General features: G+C 45.3%; 1 protein-coding gene across 3 annotated transcripts in view; it reads right to left on the bottom strand.

The window, feature by feature from the left end:
• The window catches only part of LOC134356558 (cadherin-16-like), an 84614-nt gene that overhangs the window by 27391 nt on the left and 36601 nt on the right, over positions 1-20622 (bottom strand). For all 3 annotated transcript variants that reach the window (XM_063067524.1, XM_063067525.1, XM_063067523.1), the window contains 5 exons: positions 19942-20138; positions 9119-9250; positions 7307-7457; positions 827-1045; positions 668-744 (listed from right to left, as the gene is read on the bottom strand). In XM_063067524.1, coding sequence (XP_062923594.1) covers positions 668-744; positions 827-1045; positions 7307-7457; positions 9119-9250; positions 19942-20138 — 776 coding nt within the window. The remainder of the gene's footprint in view (positions 1-667; positions 745-826; positions 1046-7306; positions 7458-9118; positions 9251-19941; positions 20139-20622) is intronic.

Consider the following 20622-nt stretch of genomic DNA (forward strand, 5'->3'; position numbering starts at 1 on the left):
TTTTCAGTCCAGGCTCCTCTACATTTCCTGACATTAAACAACCACGGGTCTGAACTTCAGCCAATCAAACAGAGTCCACAGCCAGTTTTAATTGGCTATTATTCGTGGTCACGAGGTAGGAGGGAGTTTTGAGGAAGGACCGTATAAGAAACATTTATCTCTCCGAATTCAATTAACTCTGGGCAAGGACTTCTTACTTCCTTTTTAGGCTCTGACCTCCCAGCAGATCTGGCACTGGTTGTCTAATCCACGTTGTCCTTGAGAATGTGGTGGTGACCTTCCTTCTTGAACCAATCAAAATGCTGGCGGAACTCACCAAGTCAAGCAGGGAACTTCACTTTGTGTGTGGCTCTTGGAGTGTGGAATGAGACAGTGTAGAGAGTTTCACTGTGTCTGACCCTGGGAATGTGTGATGGGACAGTGTAGAGATATTTTCACTCTATATCTGACCCGGGAATGTGTGATGGGACATTGTAGAGGGAGCTTCACTCTGTGTCTGACCTCTGGAGTATGTGATGGGACAGTATAAAGATATTTTCACTCTGTGTCTGACCCTGGGAGTGTGTGATGGGACAGAGAGGAGAAAACTAGGGTCTAGGATTCAGAGATTCATTCCTGAATAATCGGACATCTCAGCCGTTTCCAAATGCTTCAGTGAAATCTATACCTGTTCCTGGGGGATCTCAGGAGGGTTGTCATTCAACTCAATCACATGGACGATGACTGTGCACGTACTCGACAAACCTGTCAAATAAAACAGTGGGGTCAGCTTTCAGTGCAGACCACCTCCACGTGGAGTTACATGAAACGTTTTCAATACACCTACTTCCTTCCGCTCCTCCCAGGTCAGCCAGCCGGATCTTGAGCTGGTAAGTCAGTGAGTCATAGTCTATCATTTCCCTGGCTAAGGTGATGACCCCCTCACTGTCCATTGTGAACAGGGACTCCTTTGGACCCTGAGGATCCTGTAGTTGGAAGACGATATGTGTGTTCTCAGTCAAAGGGTCATCTGCATCTTCAGCCCTCAGTTTGGCCACACAGGTGCCTATAAACCAATAATCAATTCACAAGATCACACGAGACACTTGATGCATGTATATAAGACAATGTTGCAGTTATATAAGAATATTGTGTACAATTTTGGTCGCCCTGTCATAGGAAAGACATTATTAAACTGGAAAGAGTGTGGAAAAGAGACACATAAGAGGATAAGAGGCATAGATCGAGTAGACAGCCCTGAGACTTTTTCCCAGGGTGGAAATGGGAGGGGGTATCATTCTAAGGTGATTGGAGGAAAGTTCGGGGGGTGTCAGAAGTAAGTTTTTTTTATACATGAGTGGGGGTATGTAGAATGCACTGTCATGGTGACGGCAGAGGCAGATCCATTGGGGCATTTAAGAGTCTCTTGGAACTTGGATGGTAGAAAATTGTTGGATTGATCTTGGAGTATGTTAGAAAGTTGGCACAACATCGTACACCAAAGGGTCTGCCCTGCGCTGTGGTGTTCTATGTTTTAAACGGTTTACTGGGATGTTGCCTAGACCTGGGGGCCTGAGTTACAAGGAGAAGTTGTGTAGACTGGGGCTCAGGTATGTTTAAGCTCATGAATGCACAGGGAATAGAGGGATATGGACACAGTGTTGGCAGAAGGGGTCAGTTTAGAACATGGAACAGTGCTGCACAGGATTCCACTCAAACCGATACACCTGCCTGCTCGCCATATCCTTTGATGTCCTGACCAATCAGAAAACGATCAATTTCTGCCTTAAATATACCCACAGACTTGGCCTCCACCGCAGTCTGTGGCAGAGCATTCCACAGATTTACCACTCTCTGGCTAAAAAAAATTTCCCCCTTACCTATATCCTAAAGGGTTGCCCCTCAGTTTTGAGGCTGTTCCCTCTAGTTCTGGATATCCCCACCATAGGAAACATCCTCTCCACATCCACCCTATCTAGTCAATGGTTTCTATGAGACTCCTGCATTCCTCTAAATTTCAGTGAGTACAGGCCCAAAGCTGCCAAACGATCCTCATTTGTTAACCCCTTCTTTCCCAGAATCATCCTCGTGAACCTCCTCTGGACCCTCTCCAATGACAATACATCCTTCTGAGATATGGGGCACAAAACTGTTGACAATACACCAAATACAGCCTGGCTAGTGTCTTATCAAGGCTCAGCTTTATCTCTTTGTTTTTATATTCTATTCCCCTTGAAATAAATGCCAACATTGCATTTGCCTTCTTTACCACAGACTCTACCTGTGAATTAATGTTCTGGGAGTCTCACGCGAGGACTCCTCAGTCCCTCTGCATCTCTGATGATTGAAACTTCTCCCCATTTAGATAATACTCTGCACTATTGTTCCTTTTACCAAAATGCATTATCATACATTTCCCAACACTGTATTCCATCCGCCAATTTTTTGCCCATTCGTCCAATTTGTCCAAGTCCTGCTGCAATCGCATTGCTTCCTCAGCACCTCCTACCCCTCCACCTCACTTCATATCATCCACAAACTTTGCCACAAAGCCATCAATTCCATTATCTAAATCATTGACAAACAATGTGAGAAGTAACGTTCCCAATACTGACCCCTGAGGAACACCACTAGTCGCCAGCAGCCAACCAGAAAAGGTCCCTTTTATTCCTATTCGCTGCCTCCCGGCTGTCAGCCACTCCTCTACCCATGCCAGTATCGTTCCTGTAACACCATAGGAATTTATCTTGTTAAGCAGCCTCATGTGTGGCACCTTATCAAATGCCTTCTTGCCTCTCCTTTGTCCACCTTGCTTGTTACTTCCTTGAAGGACTCTTAACAGATTTGTCAGGCAAGATTTCACTTTACAAAAATCATTCTGACTTTGAATTATTTTATCATTAGTCTCCAGTTTCAAGATCTCATCCTTAAAAATGGACTCCAACACTTTCCCAACCACTGAGGTTAGGCTAACTGGCCTATAATTTCCCTTCTTTTGTCTTCCTCTCTTCTTAAAGAGTGGAGTGACATTTGCAATCTTCTAGCCTCTGGGACCAAGTCAGAATCAAGTGACTCTTGAAAGATCATGACCAATGCATTTGTTATTTCTTCAGCGACCTCTCTCAGGACTCTGGGGTGTTAGTCCATCTGGCCCAGGTGATTTATCCACCTTAAGACCTAGCATTTTTCCCTTTGTAATAACAATGGCACTCACTCCTGCTCCCTGACACTCACAGACCTCTGGCACACTGCTAGTGTCTTCCACGGTGAAGACTGAAGCAGGATACTTCTTAAGTTTACCTGTCATTTGTATGTCCCCCATTACTACCTCACCAGCATCATTTTTCTGTGGTCCAATATCAACTCACACCTCCCTTCTACTCTTTATATGATGGAAAAAAAACTTTTAGAAACATAGAAACATAGAAAAACCTACAGCACAATACATAGTTGTGCCGAACATGTCCCTACCTTAGAAATGACTAGGCTTACCCATAGCCCTCTATTTTTCTAAGCTCCATGCACCTTTCCAAAAGTCTCTTAAAAGACCCTATTGTATCTGCCTCCACCACCGTTGCTGGCAGCCCATTCCATGCACTCACCACTCTCTGCGTAAAAAACTTACCCCTGACATCTCCTCTGTACCTGCTTCCAAGCACCTTAAACCCATGCCCTCTTATGGGAGCCATTTCAGCCCTGGGAAAAAACCTCTGACTATCCACATGATCTACCTCTCGGCTCCTAAACTCATAGCAGCTTTGAGTGTCCTATGGTCTCGGACCCCAAAGATCCTTCTGATCCTCCACACTGCCAAGAGTCTTACTATTAATACTATATTCTGCCATCATATTTGACCTAGCAAAATGAACCACCTCACACCTATCTGGGTTAAACTCCATCTGCCATTTCTCAGCCCAGTTTTGCATCCTATCAATGTCCCGTTGTACCCCTAACAGCCCTCCACACTATCCACAACACACCCAACCTTTGTGTCATCAGCAAGTTTACTAACCAAACCCTCCACTTCCTCATCCAAGTCATTTATAAAAATCACAAGGAGTAGCAGTCCCAGAACATATCCCTGAGGCACACCACTGGTCCCGGCCTCCATGCAGAATATGACCCGTCTACAACCACTCTTTGCCTTCTGTGGGCAAGCCAGTTCTGGATCCACAAAGCAACGTCCCCTTGGATCCCATGCCTCCTTACTTTATCAATAAATCTCGTATGGGGTACCTTATCAAATGCCTTGCTGAAATCCATATACACTACATCTATGGCTCAACCTTCATCAACGTGCTTGGCCACATCCTCAAAAAATTCAATCAGGCTCGTATGGCACGACCTGCCTTTCACAAAGCCATGCTGACTATTCCTAATCATAGTATGCCTCTCCAAATGTTCATAAATCCTGCCTCTCAGGATCTTCTCCATCAACTTACCAACCACTGAAGTAAGACTCACTGGCCTATAATTTCCTGGGCTGTCCCTACTCCCTTTCTAGAATAAGGGAACAACATCCACAACCCTCCAATCCTCCAGAACCTCTCCCGTCCTCACTGATGATACAAAGATCATTGCCAGAGGCTCAGCAATCTCCTCCCTCGCTTCCCAGAGTAGCCTGGGGTACATCCCATCCGGTCCCGGTGACTTATCCAACTTGACGCTTTCCAAAAGCTCCAGCACATTCTCTTTCTTAATATCTACATTCTCAAGCTTTTCAGTCCACTGCAAGTCATCCCTACAATCGCCAAGATCCTTTTCCGTAATGAATACTGAAACAAAGTATTTCCTCCGGTTCCATACACACTTCCCCATTGTCACACTTGATTGGTCCTGTTCTCTCACGTCTTATCCTCTTGCTCTTCACATACTTGTAGAATGCCTTGGGGTTTTCCTTAATCCTGGCCACCAAGGCCTTCTCATGGCCCCTTCTGGCTCTCCTAATTTCATTCTTAAGCTCCTTCTTGCTAGCCTTATAATCTTCTAGTTTCATATCATTACCTAGTATTTTGAACCTTTCGTATGCTCTTCTTTTCTTCTTGACTAGATTTACAACAGCCTTTGTGCAACACGGATCTTGTACCCTATCATCCCTTCCATGTCTCTTTGGAACGTACCTACTCAGAACCCCATGCAAATATCCCCTGAACATTTGCCACAGTACATTTCCCTGAGAACATTTGTTTCCAATTTATGCTTCCAAGTTCCTGCCTGATAGCCTCATAGTTCCCCTTACTCCAATTAAACATTTCCCTAATTTGTCTGTTCCTATCCCTTTCCAATGCTATGGTAAAGGAGATAGAATTGTGATCACTATCTCCAAAATGCTCTCCCACTGAGAGACCTGACACGTAACTAGGTTCATCTCCCAATACCAGATCAAGTACAGCCTCTCCTCTTGTAGGCTTATCTACATATTGTGTCAAGAAACCATCCTGAACACACCTAACAAACTCCACGCCATCTAAACCCTTCACTCTCGGGACATGCCAATCGATATTTGTGAAATTAAAATCTCCCACCATGACAACCCTGTTATTATTACTCCTTTCCAGAATCTCTCTCCCTATCTGCTCCTCGATGTCCCTGTTACTATTGGGTGGTCTATAAAAAACACTCAGTAGAGTTATTGACCCCTTCCTATTCCTAACTTCCACCCACAGAGACTCCGTAGACAGCCCCTCCATGACTTCCTCCTTTTCTGCAGCCGTGACACTATCTCTGATCAGCAGTGCCACACCCCCACCTCCTTTGCTGATCCACGCTCTAGGCTCATCCGCTTTATTCATGACACTACTACTACTACTACATCGACTCAGGCCTATGGCACCGGCGTCGGGCACGAAACTCCTCACATTAAAATAGACACATCTCAAACCATCAGACTGAGCGCATCCCTTCTCTATCACCTGCCTATCCTCCCTCTCGCACTGTCTCCAAACTTTCTCTATTTGTGAGCCAACCTCCCTTTCCTCCATCACTTCAGTTTGGTTCCCACCCACCCCAGCAATTCTAGCTTAAACTCTCCCCAACAGCCTTAGCAAATCTTCCGGCCAGCATATTGGTCCCCCTCGGATTGAAGTGTAACCCATCCTTTTTGTACCGGTCATACCTGCCCCAGAAGAGGTCCCAATGATCCAGAAATCTAAATCCTTGCCCCCTGCTCCACTCCCTCAGCCACGCATTCATTCTCCACCTCATTCTTCCTATACTCACTGTCGCGTGGCACAGGCAATAATCCCGAGATTACTACCTTTGCGGTCCTGCTTCTCAACTTCCTTCCTAACTCCCTGTAGTCTTTTTTCAGGACCTCCTATCTTTTCCTACCTATGTCATTGGTATCAATATGTATCACGATCTCTGGCTGTTCTCCTTTCCACTTCAAGGTATCATAGACGTGGTCAGAAACATCCCGGACCCTGGCACCTGGGAGGCAAACTACCATCCGAGTTTCTTTCCTGCATCCACAGAATCGCCTATCTGACCCTCTAACTACAGAGTCCCCTATCACTGCTGCCATCCTCTTCCCTTCCCTACCCATCTGAGCCACAGGGCCAGACTCTGTGCCAGAGGCACAGCCACTGTTGCTTCCCCCAAGTAGGCCATCCCCCCCCCAACCCTACTCAAGCAGGAATACTTATTGTTCAGGGGGACAGCCACTGGGGTACTCTCTAGTACCTGCTTCTTGCCCTTCCCTCTCCTGACTGTTACCCACTTCTCTGTCTCCTGTGGTTCCTGGGTGACTACCCGCCTGTAGCTCCTGTCTCTCACCTTCTCACTTTCCTTAACAAGCTGAAGGTCATCGAGCTGCAGCTCCAGTTCCCTAACCCGCTTTCTAAGGAGCTGCATCTTGGTGCACCTGGCGCAGAATTGGCCATTGGGGAGGCTGGTAGTCTCCCAGAAATCCCACATCTGACCCGCAGAATAGACCACTGGACCTACAGACATACCTCTCTAGAGTTGAATAAGGAATAAGGAAAGAACCTACCTGGACTCTGCCTGTTCTCGGCAAAGCCTGAACAGACTCTATCTATGCCTCTCAGAATCTTATAAACCTCTCTCAGATCTCCCCTGAGCCTCAGGCGCTTGCAAGAAAACAAGTTTATCCAGCCTTTCATTGAAGAACATGCCCTCTAATCCAGGGAAAACCTGTTCAGCACCCTCTCCAAAGCCTCAACGTCCTTCCAATAATGGGGTGACCAGAACTGTACACAATACGTGGCTTAACTAACTTAGTTAGGTGTTTCACTGGAGTGGCACAACATTGTGGGCCGTTCTATGTTCATGTAGCTCTCTCTGATAACCCAATGACCCACCAAAGTACCTTTCTTCTCGGACTCCTGCACCGTTGCCACGTAAATCTCCGGGGAACAGATGGGTATGTTGTCATTCTCATCAGTTACTGTCACGTTCAGCTCCAGCGGTTTGTCGTAAAGATTTCCATCGTAATCCAGTGCCGAAACCTCCAGCTCATACTGAAAGGGGAGTGGACACTGATTGAATTTTCTTACACAAGCACAGTGCAGATTACCTCAGGGTTCACAGATTTCCGCTCTTCACCCAACTGGTTCCTCTAATTTGCACCCTACTCCTCCACCCAAAATGCTCCCTCCCTCCACCACTAAGACACAGAGGCTGCAGTGCCCACTGTCCAAAGAGTGCACCGTGCTTACTGTTGATGCCAGCTGCCCAGCACACACCTCTACCACCAAGAAGGTCAAGGCAAACAGCAGCAGGAGAAAACCACTTCCTGATGAAGGGTCTTTGACCTGAGATGCTGACCGGTTTCTCTGCACATACTTGCTGTGTAAATGGCAGTTGGTGTCTGGTAAATTGGTCCATTATTGTCGCAAGTACAAACAGATCTTGGGGTCCACATGAAGCGATTCCTCAAGGTTGCTACGTGGTTAAGAAGGCATATGGTGTTCGGGCCTTCGTTAGTCAGAGGATTGAGTTCAAGACCCACGGAGTAATGTTGCAGCTGTATAAAGCTCTTGTTAGACTACACTTGCAATATTGTGTTCAGTTCTGGTCACCTCATTATAGGAAGGATGCAGACACTCCAGAGAGGGTGCAGAGGAGATTTACCAGGATACTGCTTAGATTAGAGAGCATATCTATGAAGGTAAGTTGAGCGAGCTAGGGACTTCCTCTTTGGAGTAAAGGAAGATGAGTTGTGTCTTGATAGAGGTGAACAAGATGATAAGAGGTATAGATAGAGTGGACAGCCAGAGAGTTTTTCCCAGGGTAGGAATGGCTAATAAGAGAGGGCATAATTTCAAAATGATTGGAGGAAAGTATGGTTGGGGTGGTTTACACAGAGTGTGGTGGGTATGTGGAACGCCCTGCCAGGAGTGGTGGTAGAGGCAGATACATCCTGGACATTTAAAAGACTCTTTGAGACTTTTGTGAAGACCTGTATTGAACTAATCTATGATCACTCTAACCCTTCCCGCCTACACAGCCCATAACTCTCCATTTTTCTTTCATCTGAACTGTCCTCCAATCACTTTAAAAGGATTTTCTTGGGTACCTTATTGTTTACTTGCACTGCACTTTTTTGAAGCTTTTAAACTATATTCTGCATTTTTAGTGTTTTGCTCTATTCTAGCTCAATGCACTGTGCTATTTTATTGTGACGGTATGGTAATTATATGTGTAATATATAGTAATTATATGTGTAATATCTGCCTTGTGATGTGTGTGACTTTTGATAAATGAGTTTCTCTGGCTAAAGAAATTCCTCTTCAATGTGCAGTCAGATGACAATCAACTTGAACTTGAACTGGGATTTTTTTGCTCCCTATAACTCAGTAACCTCAAGTTTCTGACAACACCTTGTAAATACATTTCTCTTACATTCTGAAACCAACGTGACTGTCACAACACATGGACCCTTGGGTGGTATATCACTACAATAACTTGAAGGAAGGTCTTCCTTACTCAACTTGGCCCATCGCTCTCCAGTAGCAGAAGAACCCTGTACTGTGGTCCTTCCTCAATGAGTCAGTGTGGTGTAATTGATTCATTGGACCAGAAGGGCCTGTTACCTTACTCTATCTCTAAATTGACACTGCTCTTCCAAAGTCCTAGCACAGCCTCAATGGCGAGTGGCCTCTCCCGTTCTGTAGCATACCTTAGCCCTCCACTCACGGTCCAGCGAACCTGTCAGGTAGATGGTTCCCCACTTGTCGATTATAAAGAGACCCTCAATGATAGGAACCCGGGATTCCAGTCTGTATTGTACTCGGTCGTTGTTCCACTGAACCTGTGGGACACAAATAGATGTGAGACAGTGTCAGACAGTCACTGAAGATGCTCCCTTCCATTCATTTCCCAGGATGTCATGGGGTCATACCCTAAGATTAATCTTGCCCTTCCCTCCTACTTAACCCTCCATTTCTCTTTCATCCATGTGCCTATCTAAGAATCTCTTAAATGCCCCCAATGTATCTGCCTCTAGCACCAACCCTGGCAGGGTGTTCTACTCTAGTACCACCCCTGGCAGGGTGTTCTACTCCTTGTGTAAAAAATCTACTTCTGACATCCCCCTATACTTTCCTCCGAACACCTCAAAATTATATACTCTCATATTAGCCATTTCCACCCTGGGATAAAGGTGCAGCCCATCCACTCTATGGCTCTCATCATCTTTCACACCTCTATCAACTCACCTCTCATTCTTCTTCACTCTTAAGTGAAAAGCTCTAGCTCACTAAACCATTCCTCATAAGACATGCTCTCTAATCCTGGTGAGTCTCCTCTGCACCCTCTCTAAAGCTTCCACATCTTTCCTATAATGAGGTGAACAGACGAACATAAGACAAGATCTTCCTAAGACCAGTCTCTGTTGACCAGGATTTCTATCTAAGCTTGTCCTACCTGCTTGTGTTTGGATCAGAATCAGGTTTAATTATCATTCAAACATGCATGAATAAAGCCAAATGAAACAGGATGACTCTGGGGCCAAGGTGCAAATCACATTACCACAGGACACAGCACACTCCATAAATAGCACATATGATTACAATTTCAGGAAATCATACAGTCACAAAGAACAAAAAAATAAGTAGCCCAATTCTTTGAGTGGCATGACTGTAGAATTGATGGTAAGTTGTCCGGGTCCAGCTTGTTCTTCCATCAAGAGAACACTGGGAGGGGAGCACTACCAGGAAGAGCCAGACCCCATCCCAAGTAGGGATTGTAACGTGTCCCGCATGGGCTGTCCCACACCATCTTGGTGACTCCTGCCCCAGTCAGCTGCAACTGGCGACCCCTTGTCCTAGTCTTTGGCACAGCTGGCCCATGGTCGATCTCACCAATGAACCAGTGAACTGGACTGCAGTATTCCTCATTACCGCTGTCCAACAGGATCTAGTGATCACAAGAAAAATGTCCAAGACAATCCTTGCACTGCGCTCCGTCCAACAGTAGAAGACAACATAACAATGGTACACAAAAGACCAGCTCCAAGGCTATTGAGAAACTCGCTGAATCAATCTTCCTGCAGTACTTGATGTTCATAGTGTCCAACAGTGACTTGCAATCATAAAAAATGTTTACAAGATGAACAAATACACCTTTGACAGGACCCAGAGTGGCTGCTGCAGTTGAGCCTGTCACCATTTTACCATAAGTCTGTTATTTTGCAGCAGCTGTACGTTGCAATACATTATACAAACTATAAATTACAAGATGGAATATATAAAAATGTAATAAGTAGTGCAAAAGGTGAGGAGTCATGGGATCCAAGCGGACATTGCTTTGTGGATCCAGAACTGGCTTCCCACAGAAGGCAAAGAGTGGTTGTAGACGGGTCATATTCTGCATGGAGGTCAGTGACCAGTGGTGTGCCTCAGGGATCTGATCTGGGACCCCTACTCTTTGTGATTTTTATAAATGACCTGAATGAGGAAGTGGAGGGATGGGTTAGTAAATTTGCTGATGACACAAAGGTTGTGGGTGTTTTCAATAGCGTGGAGGGCTGTCAGAGGTTACAGCGGGACATTGATAGGATGCAAAACCGGGCTGAGAAGTGGCAGATGGAGTTCAACCCAGATAAGTGTGAGGTGGTTCATTTTGGTAGGTCAAATTTGATGGCAGAATATAGTATTAATGGCAAGACTCTTGGCAGTGTGAAGGATCAGAGGGATCTTGGGGTCCGAGTCCATAGGCCACTCAAAGCTCCTATGCATGTTGATTCTATGGTTAAGAAGGCCTTCATCAACCGTGGGATTGAGTTTAAGAGCCAAGAGTTAATGTTGCAGCTATATAGGACCGTGGTCAGACCCACTTGGAATACTATGATCATTTCTGGTCGCCTCACTACAGGAAGAATGTGGAAACCATAGAAAGGGTGCAGAGTAGATTTACAAGGATGTTGCCTGGATTGGGGAACATGCCTTATGAGAATAGGTTGAGTGAACTCGACCTTTTCTCCTTGGAGCGGTGGAGGATGAGAGGTGACCTGATAGAGGTGTATAAGATGATGAGAGGCATTGATCATGTGGATAGTCAGAGGCTTTTTCCCAGGGCTGAAATGATTAGCATGAGAGGGCACAGTTTTAAGGTGCTTGGAGATGGGTACAGAGAAGATGTCAGGGGTAAGTTTTTTATGCAGAGAGTGGTGAGTGCGTGGAATGGGCTGCCGGCAGTGGTGGTGGAGGCGGAAACAATAGGGTCTTTTAAGAGGCTCCTAGATGGATACATGGAGCTTAGAAAAATAGAGGGCTATGGGTGAACCGAGGTAGTTCTAAGGTAGGGACATGTTCAGCACAGCCTTGTGGGCCGAAGAGCCTGTATTGTGCTGTAGGTTTTCTATGTTTCTATTATCCATTCAGAAATCTGATGGCATTGCGGAAGAATCTGTTCCTGAATCATTGAGTGTGTGTCTTCAGGCTCCTGTACCTGCTCCTTGGTGGGAGCAATGAGAAGAGGACATGTCCTGGGTGACGGGGTCCTTAACGACAGATGCTGCCTTTTCGACGCATCGCCTTTTGAACGCCCCATCGATGCTGGGGAGGCTAGTACCCATGATGGAGCTGGCTGAGTTTACAACTCTCTGAAGCTTTTCTGATCCTGGTAGTGGCCCCTCCATATCTTTAAACCTTTCTTATCCATCTGCATACCAAAGTTCCTCTTAAATACGTTCTTTTTTTTCTTTATTTAGAGATACAGCATGGAATAGTCCCTTCTGGCCCTTCAAGCCATGCTATGCCACCTAGCAACCTCCAACAACCCCAATTCCACCCTAACCTAATAACGGGACAACTTACAATGACCAAGTAGCCTACCAGTACGTCTTTGGACTGTGGGAGGAAACCAGAGCACCCAGAGGAAACCCATGCATTCCACGGGGAGGACATACAGAGACTCCTTCAGAGGATGATGGGATTGAACTCTAAACTCTAAACTTTGAGCTGCAGTGACATTGTGCTACCGTGCACCATGTTAATGAACCTGCCTCTACCATTTCCTCTGGCAGCTCATTCCATGTACTGACCTCCTTCTAGGTGTAAATGTTACTCCTCGGGTTTCTATTAAAGCTCGTTAGTTCCTATAAAACCAAATGAAAGATGGTGATAAATCAGCATATAGGAGGGAGATTGAAAATCTAGCTGAATGGTGCCACAACAACAACCTCTCGCTCAATGTCAGCAAGACAGGGGGATGAGTATTGAGTTCGGGAGGAGGAAAAGGGATCAGAGGTGGAGAGGGTCAGCAACTCTGTTATCATTTCAGAGGATCTGTCCTGGGTCCAGTGCGCAAGAGCCATTACAGAGAAAGCATGGCAGTGCCTCTACTTCCTAAGGAATTTGTGAAGATTTGGCATGACATCTAAAACTTTCATAAACTTATAGTCAATAGTCATAGTCATACTTTATTGTCCCGGGGGAAATTGATTTTCGTTACAGTTGCACCATAAATAATAAATAGTAATAAAACCATAAATAGTTAAATAGTAATATGTAAATTATGCCAGGAAATAAGTCCAGGACCAGCCTATTGGCTCAGGGTGTCTGACCGTCCAAGGGAGGAGTTGTAAAGTTTGATGGCCACAGGCAGGAATGACTTCCTATGACACTCAGTGCTGCATCTCGGTGGAATGAGTCTCTGGCTGAATGTACTCCTGTGCCCGCCCAGTACATTATGTAGTGGATGGGAGACATTGTCCAAGATGGCATGCAACTTAGACAGCATCCTCTTTTCAGACACCACCATCCGAGAGTCCAGTTCCATCTCCACAACATCACTGGCCTTATGAATGAGTTTGTTGATTCTGTTGGTGTCTGCCACCCTCAGCCTGCTGCCCCAGCACACAACAGCAAACATGATAGCACTGGCCACCACAGACTCGTAGAACATCCTCAGCATCGTCCGGCAGATGTTAAAGGACCTCAGTCTCCTCAGGAAATAGAGACGGCTATAGGTACACGGTGGAGAATATCCTGAATGGTTGCATCACAGCCTGATATGGAAACGCCAATACCCAGGGCCTGAAAAATCTTCAGGAAGTAGTGGATATGGCCTAATCCATCAGGGGTAAAACCCTCCTCACCATTGAGGACATCTACATGGAGAACTGTCGCAGGAAAGCAGCATTCAGCACAGGCTTTCTTCTCACTGCTGCTATCAGGAAGGAGGTACAGGAGCCTCAGAACTCACACTAGTGGGTTCAGAAACAGTTTATTACCCCTCAACCATCAGGCTCTTGCAGCAGAGGGGATAACTTCATTCACCTCACTCTGAACTGATTACACAATCTATGGACTCACTTTTAAGGATTCTACAACTCTTGTTCTCAATACTTATTGCTTATTTATTTTTTTTTGCATTTGCACAGTTTGCTGTCTTTTGCACGTTGGTTGTTTGTCCTGTTAGGTGCAGTCTTTCTTGATTCTATTGTTTCTAGTATTTACTGCAAATGCCCACAAGAAAATGAATCTCAGGGTAATATATATTGGCGTATATGTACTTTGATGATAAATTTATTTTGAACTTTTAAACTTTAAATAAAGCAAATGTAAAAGAGAGATCAGAGAGCGTATGTTCACCGAATTGAAGAGATGGGGGATGTGGGTGGGGAGATGACAATGCCCCAAGAAGGCGGCGTGTATCTCTAACGGCTCTCCGTCCAGGGCATGCCCTCTTCTCGTTACTACCACTGGGGAGGAGCTACAGGAGCCTGAAGACCCACACTCAGTGATTTAGGGACATCTTTTTCCAATCCACCATCAGATTTCTGAACAGTCCATGAAAACTACCTCACTACTTGTCTTTTGCATTATTTATTTATTTTGTAACTTTTAGTAATTTTATGTTTTCCACTGTACTGCTGCCACCAAACAGTAAATTTTGTGACTACGTCAGTGATAATAAACCTGATTCTGATTCTGGCAACAGATACGAACTGCTGGAGGAGCTCAAAGAGTCAGTCTGCCCCCGTGGAGGGAAGTGGACAAATGATGTTTCAGGTCCGGACTGACCTGAAATGCCGGCTGTCCATTTCCCTCTACAGATACTGTTTGGCCCTCTGAGTTCCTTCGGGAGTTTGTATTTTTTTCACTCCGGGTTCCAGCATCTGGCATCCCTTGTGTCTCCAGGCAAGTGGAACTCTGGGAGAGATGGTTCTGTGGAGGGGAGAAGTGGGGGAGAGGCCTGCGAAGCAGCAGAGTGGTGAGACGGCTGCTCGGCCTCAGATGGTGACCAGGCCATGTTTATAAAGCACAGAATACCAGTGATCTGAAGTAATCCTGCAGCCTCACTGCCACTCCCGCAGTAACAACTCGGAAAATCCCGATTCATGCCTGCCGACAAGCCTGGCAAACCACTACGCCACAGTGTCCAGAAAAAGAAATCTTTATTGAATCTTCTGCCCGGAATTAGCTCAGCTCCTTGGCTCTATATTTAGATCCACGCTGCTGTGCTTAAGGTTATGTTTCAGTGAATAATCCAACACCAGGGAAAACAGCAGCTGTTTTAACTCACATCGGTCTGCCTCCCCCTCCAGGCCCCAATCTCACCCCCCGGCTCTGGTTCCTGATTCCCCAACTCCTGAGAATTCAGTCCCCGAAAACCTCCCACCATCTGCCTGCCTTTAGCTTAGCAAATCTCTCCACATGTTAAAGTGCAATGTTTACATTTAAGTTTGTTATCAAAGTACATATACGTTACCATATACTGCCTTGAGATTCATTTTCTTGCAGGCAGTTACGGCAAAATAAAGAAATGCAATGGAATTTGCAAAAACCTATACATAAACAATGACAGACAATCAACCAATGTGTAAAGAAGACAAATTGTGCAAATACACTTAGTAGTCAGTTTAAATGGTTCAGCACAGACTAGAGGGGCCAAATGGCCTCTTTCTGTGCTGTACTTGTCTATGACAGTAGGACTCTACAAAAATAATACTGAGAAGATGAGTTGTAAAGAGTCCTTGAAAGTGAGTCTGTAGGTTGTAGAATCAGTTCAGGTTTGTGTTGAGTGAAGTTATCCACGCCAGTTCAGGAGCCTGATGGTTGAGGGGTAATAACTGTTCCTGAACCTGGTGGTGTGGGTCCTGAGGCTCCTATATCTATTTCCTGATGGCTGAGGGGTAATAACTGTTCCTGAACCTGGTGGTGTGGGACCTGAGGCTCCTGTACCTTCTTCCTGATGGCTGAGGGGTAATAACTGTTCCTGAACCTGGTGGTGTGGGACCTGAGGCTTCTGTACCTTCTTCCTGATGGCAGCAGCAAGAAGTGAGCATGGAATGGATGTTGGGAGTCCTTGATGATGGATGTTGCTTTCTTGTGGCAGTGCTTCTTGTAGATATGCTCAACGGTGGGGAGCCTTTTCCTGTGACGGACTGGGCTGTATCCACTACTTTTTATAGGTTTTCTGATCCTGTACTTTGGTATTTTCATTCCAGGCCACTGTACATCTATAGAAGTTTCCCAACTGAAGATGGAGGTGGGATCTGTGTTCCTGGGAGGTCATCGGATGCAATTTTCTGTTCTCTGGAATCAAAAGGCCCCCTGTACAGATCTCCCAGACTGGATCTGTATCTCCCAGACTGGATCTCTCAAACAAGTACTCTCAAACTAGATCTATCAGACCAGATCTCTGTGAATCTCCTGAATTGGATCTTCCAAATTATACCTCTCAAATGAGATCTCTCAGCCCAGACACGGAGCTGCAATCTCTCAGCCGCAATCTCCCTCAAAAACCATATCTTGCCACCATTAATGCTTACAAGTTGGGACGTTACACAGCAGTTAGGAAAGTTGCTGGTGAGGCCACACTTGGAATATTGTCTTCGGTTTTGGCTACCCTGCTACAGGGAAGGTGCCATTAAGTTGGAAAGAGTGCAGAAAAGATTTGTGAAGATGTTGCCAGGACTTAGGGGAATGTGCTATGGAGAGGGGCTGAGCAGATTCGGGCCTTTTTCACTGGAGCGAAGGAGATAGGGATGATCTTTTTGAAGTGTATAAGATCATGAGGGATGTAGGTAAGGTGAATGGTCACAGACTTTTCCCCAGGGTTGGGGAATCAAGAACCAGAGGGAATGAACTGCCATAGGAAGTGATTAGGGCAGGAATTTCATCAACATTCAAAAGAGACTTGAACAGATACTCTGATGGGAAAGTTTTAGTGGGATATGGGCAAATACGGGAAGATGGGGCTCACTTAGTTGGGAATCTTGGTCAGCATGGAGCAGTTGGACCAGAGGTCCTGTTTCTGCACTGTGTGACTCTATGACCAAAGACTTTGCAGTGATTTTCACTGCAAGATGTTTGGGTGCTGGTGAGACAGGATGGACTGTGGGACAGATTCAATGGGCCGAATGACCTCCTTCTGTAATCTTCTACAGGGTATGGGTGGCAGCATTATTCAGTCACGGATTGGCTGCTGTAGGTATTGGGGGACATTCAGCCCATTAAATGAATGTTGCCTCAGTATTAGAGTAGTCCCTCTTGTCCCACACTCTGCTTTCTCTCCACAGCCCGTGAACTCTTTCCGGTACTCATGCATCTCCCTTTGAATCTCTGGCCACGCACTCCCGGTGTACCCACCTTGTCAAATCAACTTCACTCATGTCTTTTTCCCGGGGTAGAAATATCTAAGACCAGAGGGCATGCTCTTAAAGGGGGGAAAGGTTTGTGCAGGATGAGTGGGTTAATTTTTTATACAGAGAACGTTGGGAGGCAGGAATGTGCTGCCAGGCACTGCAGTGACATTTAAGAGGCTGTTAGACAGACAGATGAATGCGCTGGGAGAGAAGGGATATGGATCGTGCGTGGGCAAAAGACATTTAATTCAATTCAGCATCATGGTCGGCACAAGGGCCTACTCCTATGCTGTACTGTTATACAGTCCAGAACCCCAATCAATATCTCAGTACAGCAACACAAGGATCAACAACAGAGTTGGGTTTTATTTTGGTCTAATTATGTTCTTTCTTGTAACGATTCAGGAACAGTTATTATCCTTCAGCCATCGGTTTCCTGAACCAGCGTGGATAACTTCGCTCACCTCAACACTAAACTGACTCTACAACCTACAGACTCTCTTTCAAGGATTCAGCAACATCTTTCTGGTAGCAAACAAATCTACCAACAACTCTATCAATCACACTTTTACTGGACAACGATCACGGCAATGAATAGCCTGTAACTTCCCTTTCGGAACTGTGTTTTTAAACCGCCTGGATGACCTGCATTTTTTGCAGTGTGAACTGAAGTCTCGAAGGTGCAGTAAGGTTGCAGCCTGGTGGGTACGGGCCAAATCGAGGTGGCGAGACCCAGGCCCGAGAATGGGGAATGAGCCGATGTTTGGTCATTGCTAGAATGGAATTGGAGCCAAATCAAAGCAGCAGGGCAGAGGACCAAGAGCAAGGAGCAAGCCAATGTTTGGCTGAGTTAACCGCCGGGCCAAATTGAAAAGGTCACGGTGTCGGGGCTGGAGGCAAGGCACGGGTCTTTGTTCAGCTCACTATTCCAAGAGGTTTACTTTGCTCTGTGCTGAACTGAGGCCGTGGCCTGCAACTAACAGGCTACTGGACCGGCTGCAGTGACAAACTGACTTCGTGGATGTGGACTCACTTTCCTGAACTTTAGTTCTGAATGTTATTTGTTTACTTGTTGTTGTTTGCACGATTTGTTCTTTTTCACTCATTGGGTGTTCGACAGTCTTTCTTTAGTGGGTTCTATTGGGTTTTGTTGTCTTGTGGCTGCCTGCAAGAAGACAAATCTTAAGGTTGCATATTTTATACATATTTTGATAATAAGTGAACTTTGAACTTAAACATATAGATACTTTGGTAATAAATTTACTTTGAGGAGCCCAAAACCCTGGACACAGATTTAGGTTAAAAAAAAGAAAGATTTAAATTTCCAAACAGAAAATTGGGACTAACTGGGTAGGCACCTCTGAATGGTCCATGAACCCATGAGCAATACCACACTTTTTGCTCACTTTTAGCATTATTTATTTATTTTTAGATATATTTCTTATTGTAACATAGAGTAATTTTTATGTATTGCACTGTATTGTTGCTGTAAAACAACAAATTTCACGACACATGCAAAATGCTGCAGGAACTCTGCGGGCCAGACAGCATCTGTGGAAAAGAGTAAGCAGTTGACGTTTCGGGTTGAGCCCCTTCAGCAGATTTCCAGCATCTGAAGATTTTGTTTTGTGTGAAATTTCACAACATACTGTATGCCTGAAATATAATATCGCAAAGTCCGAAACAAGAGATTTGTTAATTCTTCCCAGGGTAGGGAAGTCTAAAACCGAAGGTCATGGGTTTAAAGTAAGGGGAAAGATTTAAAGGGGATCTGAGGGGCAACTTCTTCACCCAGAGGAAGGCAGTATATGGAATGAGCTGCTCGAGGAAGTAGTAGAGGTGGGTACAATTATAAGACTTAAAAGGCATCTGGACAGCTTCATGGATAGGAAGGGTGTGGAGGATATGAAGCAAACACAGGTAAATGAGAAGACTTTAGATGGCAACTTGGCCAACGTGGAAGATTCAGGCTGAAGGGCCTGTTTCAATGCTCTGTGTCTCTATGTAACTCTGCCATGGATGGTCCCAAGCTCTGTATGCAAAAGGAGGGGCATTAGGCATGGGACTAGCAACCCCATCTTGTAAAAACCCAGGGCGACAGAAGCACCAACATTAGCTCCAAATATCTCATCCCTGGAAGAGGAAAGATCTTCAAAGATGGGCTACACCTGGAGACGTGAAAGACTGGGCCCAGGACAGAGGACTCTGATGAGCTGCTGTTGGCGGCCTTTGCTCCAGTAGGGGTGACGATGGGCTTAAGAGGAAGAATGCCTCATTGACTCTCCATCAATGCAAGTGCTGCCTTTGTGAATCCAAGCCCAGTGTTTGGAAGCACAATTACTTTACAGCACTAGCAATCACTGATCAGGGTTCGATTCCCACCACTGTCTGTAAGGAGGTTGTAGGTTCTCCCGTGTTCTCCAGTTCGTCCCACATTCCAAAGACGCACAAGTTAGGGTAGTGAGTTATGGACATGCTACACTGGCACCAGAAGCACATGCAGGCTGCTCCCAGCACATCACAAATGATGTGTCTCACTATATGTTTCCATGTTTCGATTTACAAAATAAAGCTCCATGCCAGGACCACCAAATTCTAAAACAGTTACTTTCCCCAAAGAGTAACGCTGATCAACACCTCCACCCACTAACCCAGCCCTCCACACCCCCGACCACCACTACTTTATCATTTCCCGTCATTCACCTTTTGTACAGACACTCCTGTGCCTAACGTCACTTTATGGACACACAATCAATCTATGTATATAAGCCATATTTTTATTATTGTGTTCCTCATATGCTCTATCGGATCCAGAGTAACAATAATGTTGTTCTCCTTTACACTAGAAATGATATTAAATAATCTTGATCTTGAATCTTGAATCTTGAATCTTTAAGTCTCCTTACCTTTGAGATAGCCAGGGGATAATGACCTTCATAGTTCTCCTGCACAGAGACAGGGCTGAGGGGGAGCCAAACGTTCTTGATCACGTTAATAATGACGTCTGCCCTCACATAGTGCCCTTGGTTAAGTTTCTCCATGTCTTTCACTTGCACAACCACTTTGTATTGGGCAACAACATCCATGTCTAACACAGCAGCCCCTGAAACCAAACGCAATGAGGTTACACCTTCCATAAGGAATGGGGTGGCTTGTAAAGTCACTTCCAGGAAATAACTGCAGGGCATGTGGTTAGCACAAGAGTTTGGGAAGTTCGGATCTCCTCAAATATTGAAACAATACATGTAAATGTACACGCAAATAAAATTGACCTTTGATCCCTGCCAAGATCCAGGGAAAACCTTTGGAATTTTGTGGGTGTATGAGGAAAGGTGACAAATCATGGAAGTAATTTTTCTTCATTTGGGTTAGGGTAGTTGTTCTATAATGATGATGTTCACATGCGTGATGCTCATAACTCACTGAAGGGGCTTAATAGTTCATGTTACAGGTTATATATAATCAAGGTCACCCTGGATACGTCAAATTTGCCTATAAACTGTATTTTACTGCAGCAATAACAGGCAGGCTAACTGGAGGCAAACTGTGAGCAGGAAGGAACACAACCCGTGAATTAATATTCAATA

This window comes from Mobula hypostoma, chromosome 14 (genome assembly GCF_963921235.1).
Source record: "Mobula hypostoma chromosome 14, sMobHyp1.1, whole genome shotgun sequence".
Classification (NCBI taxonomy): domain Eukaryota; kingdom Metazoa; phylum Chordata; class Chondrichthyes; order Myliobatiformes; family Myliobatidae; genus Mobula; species Mobula hypostoma.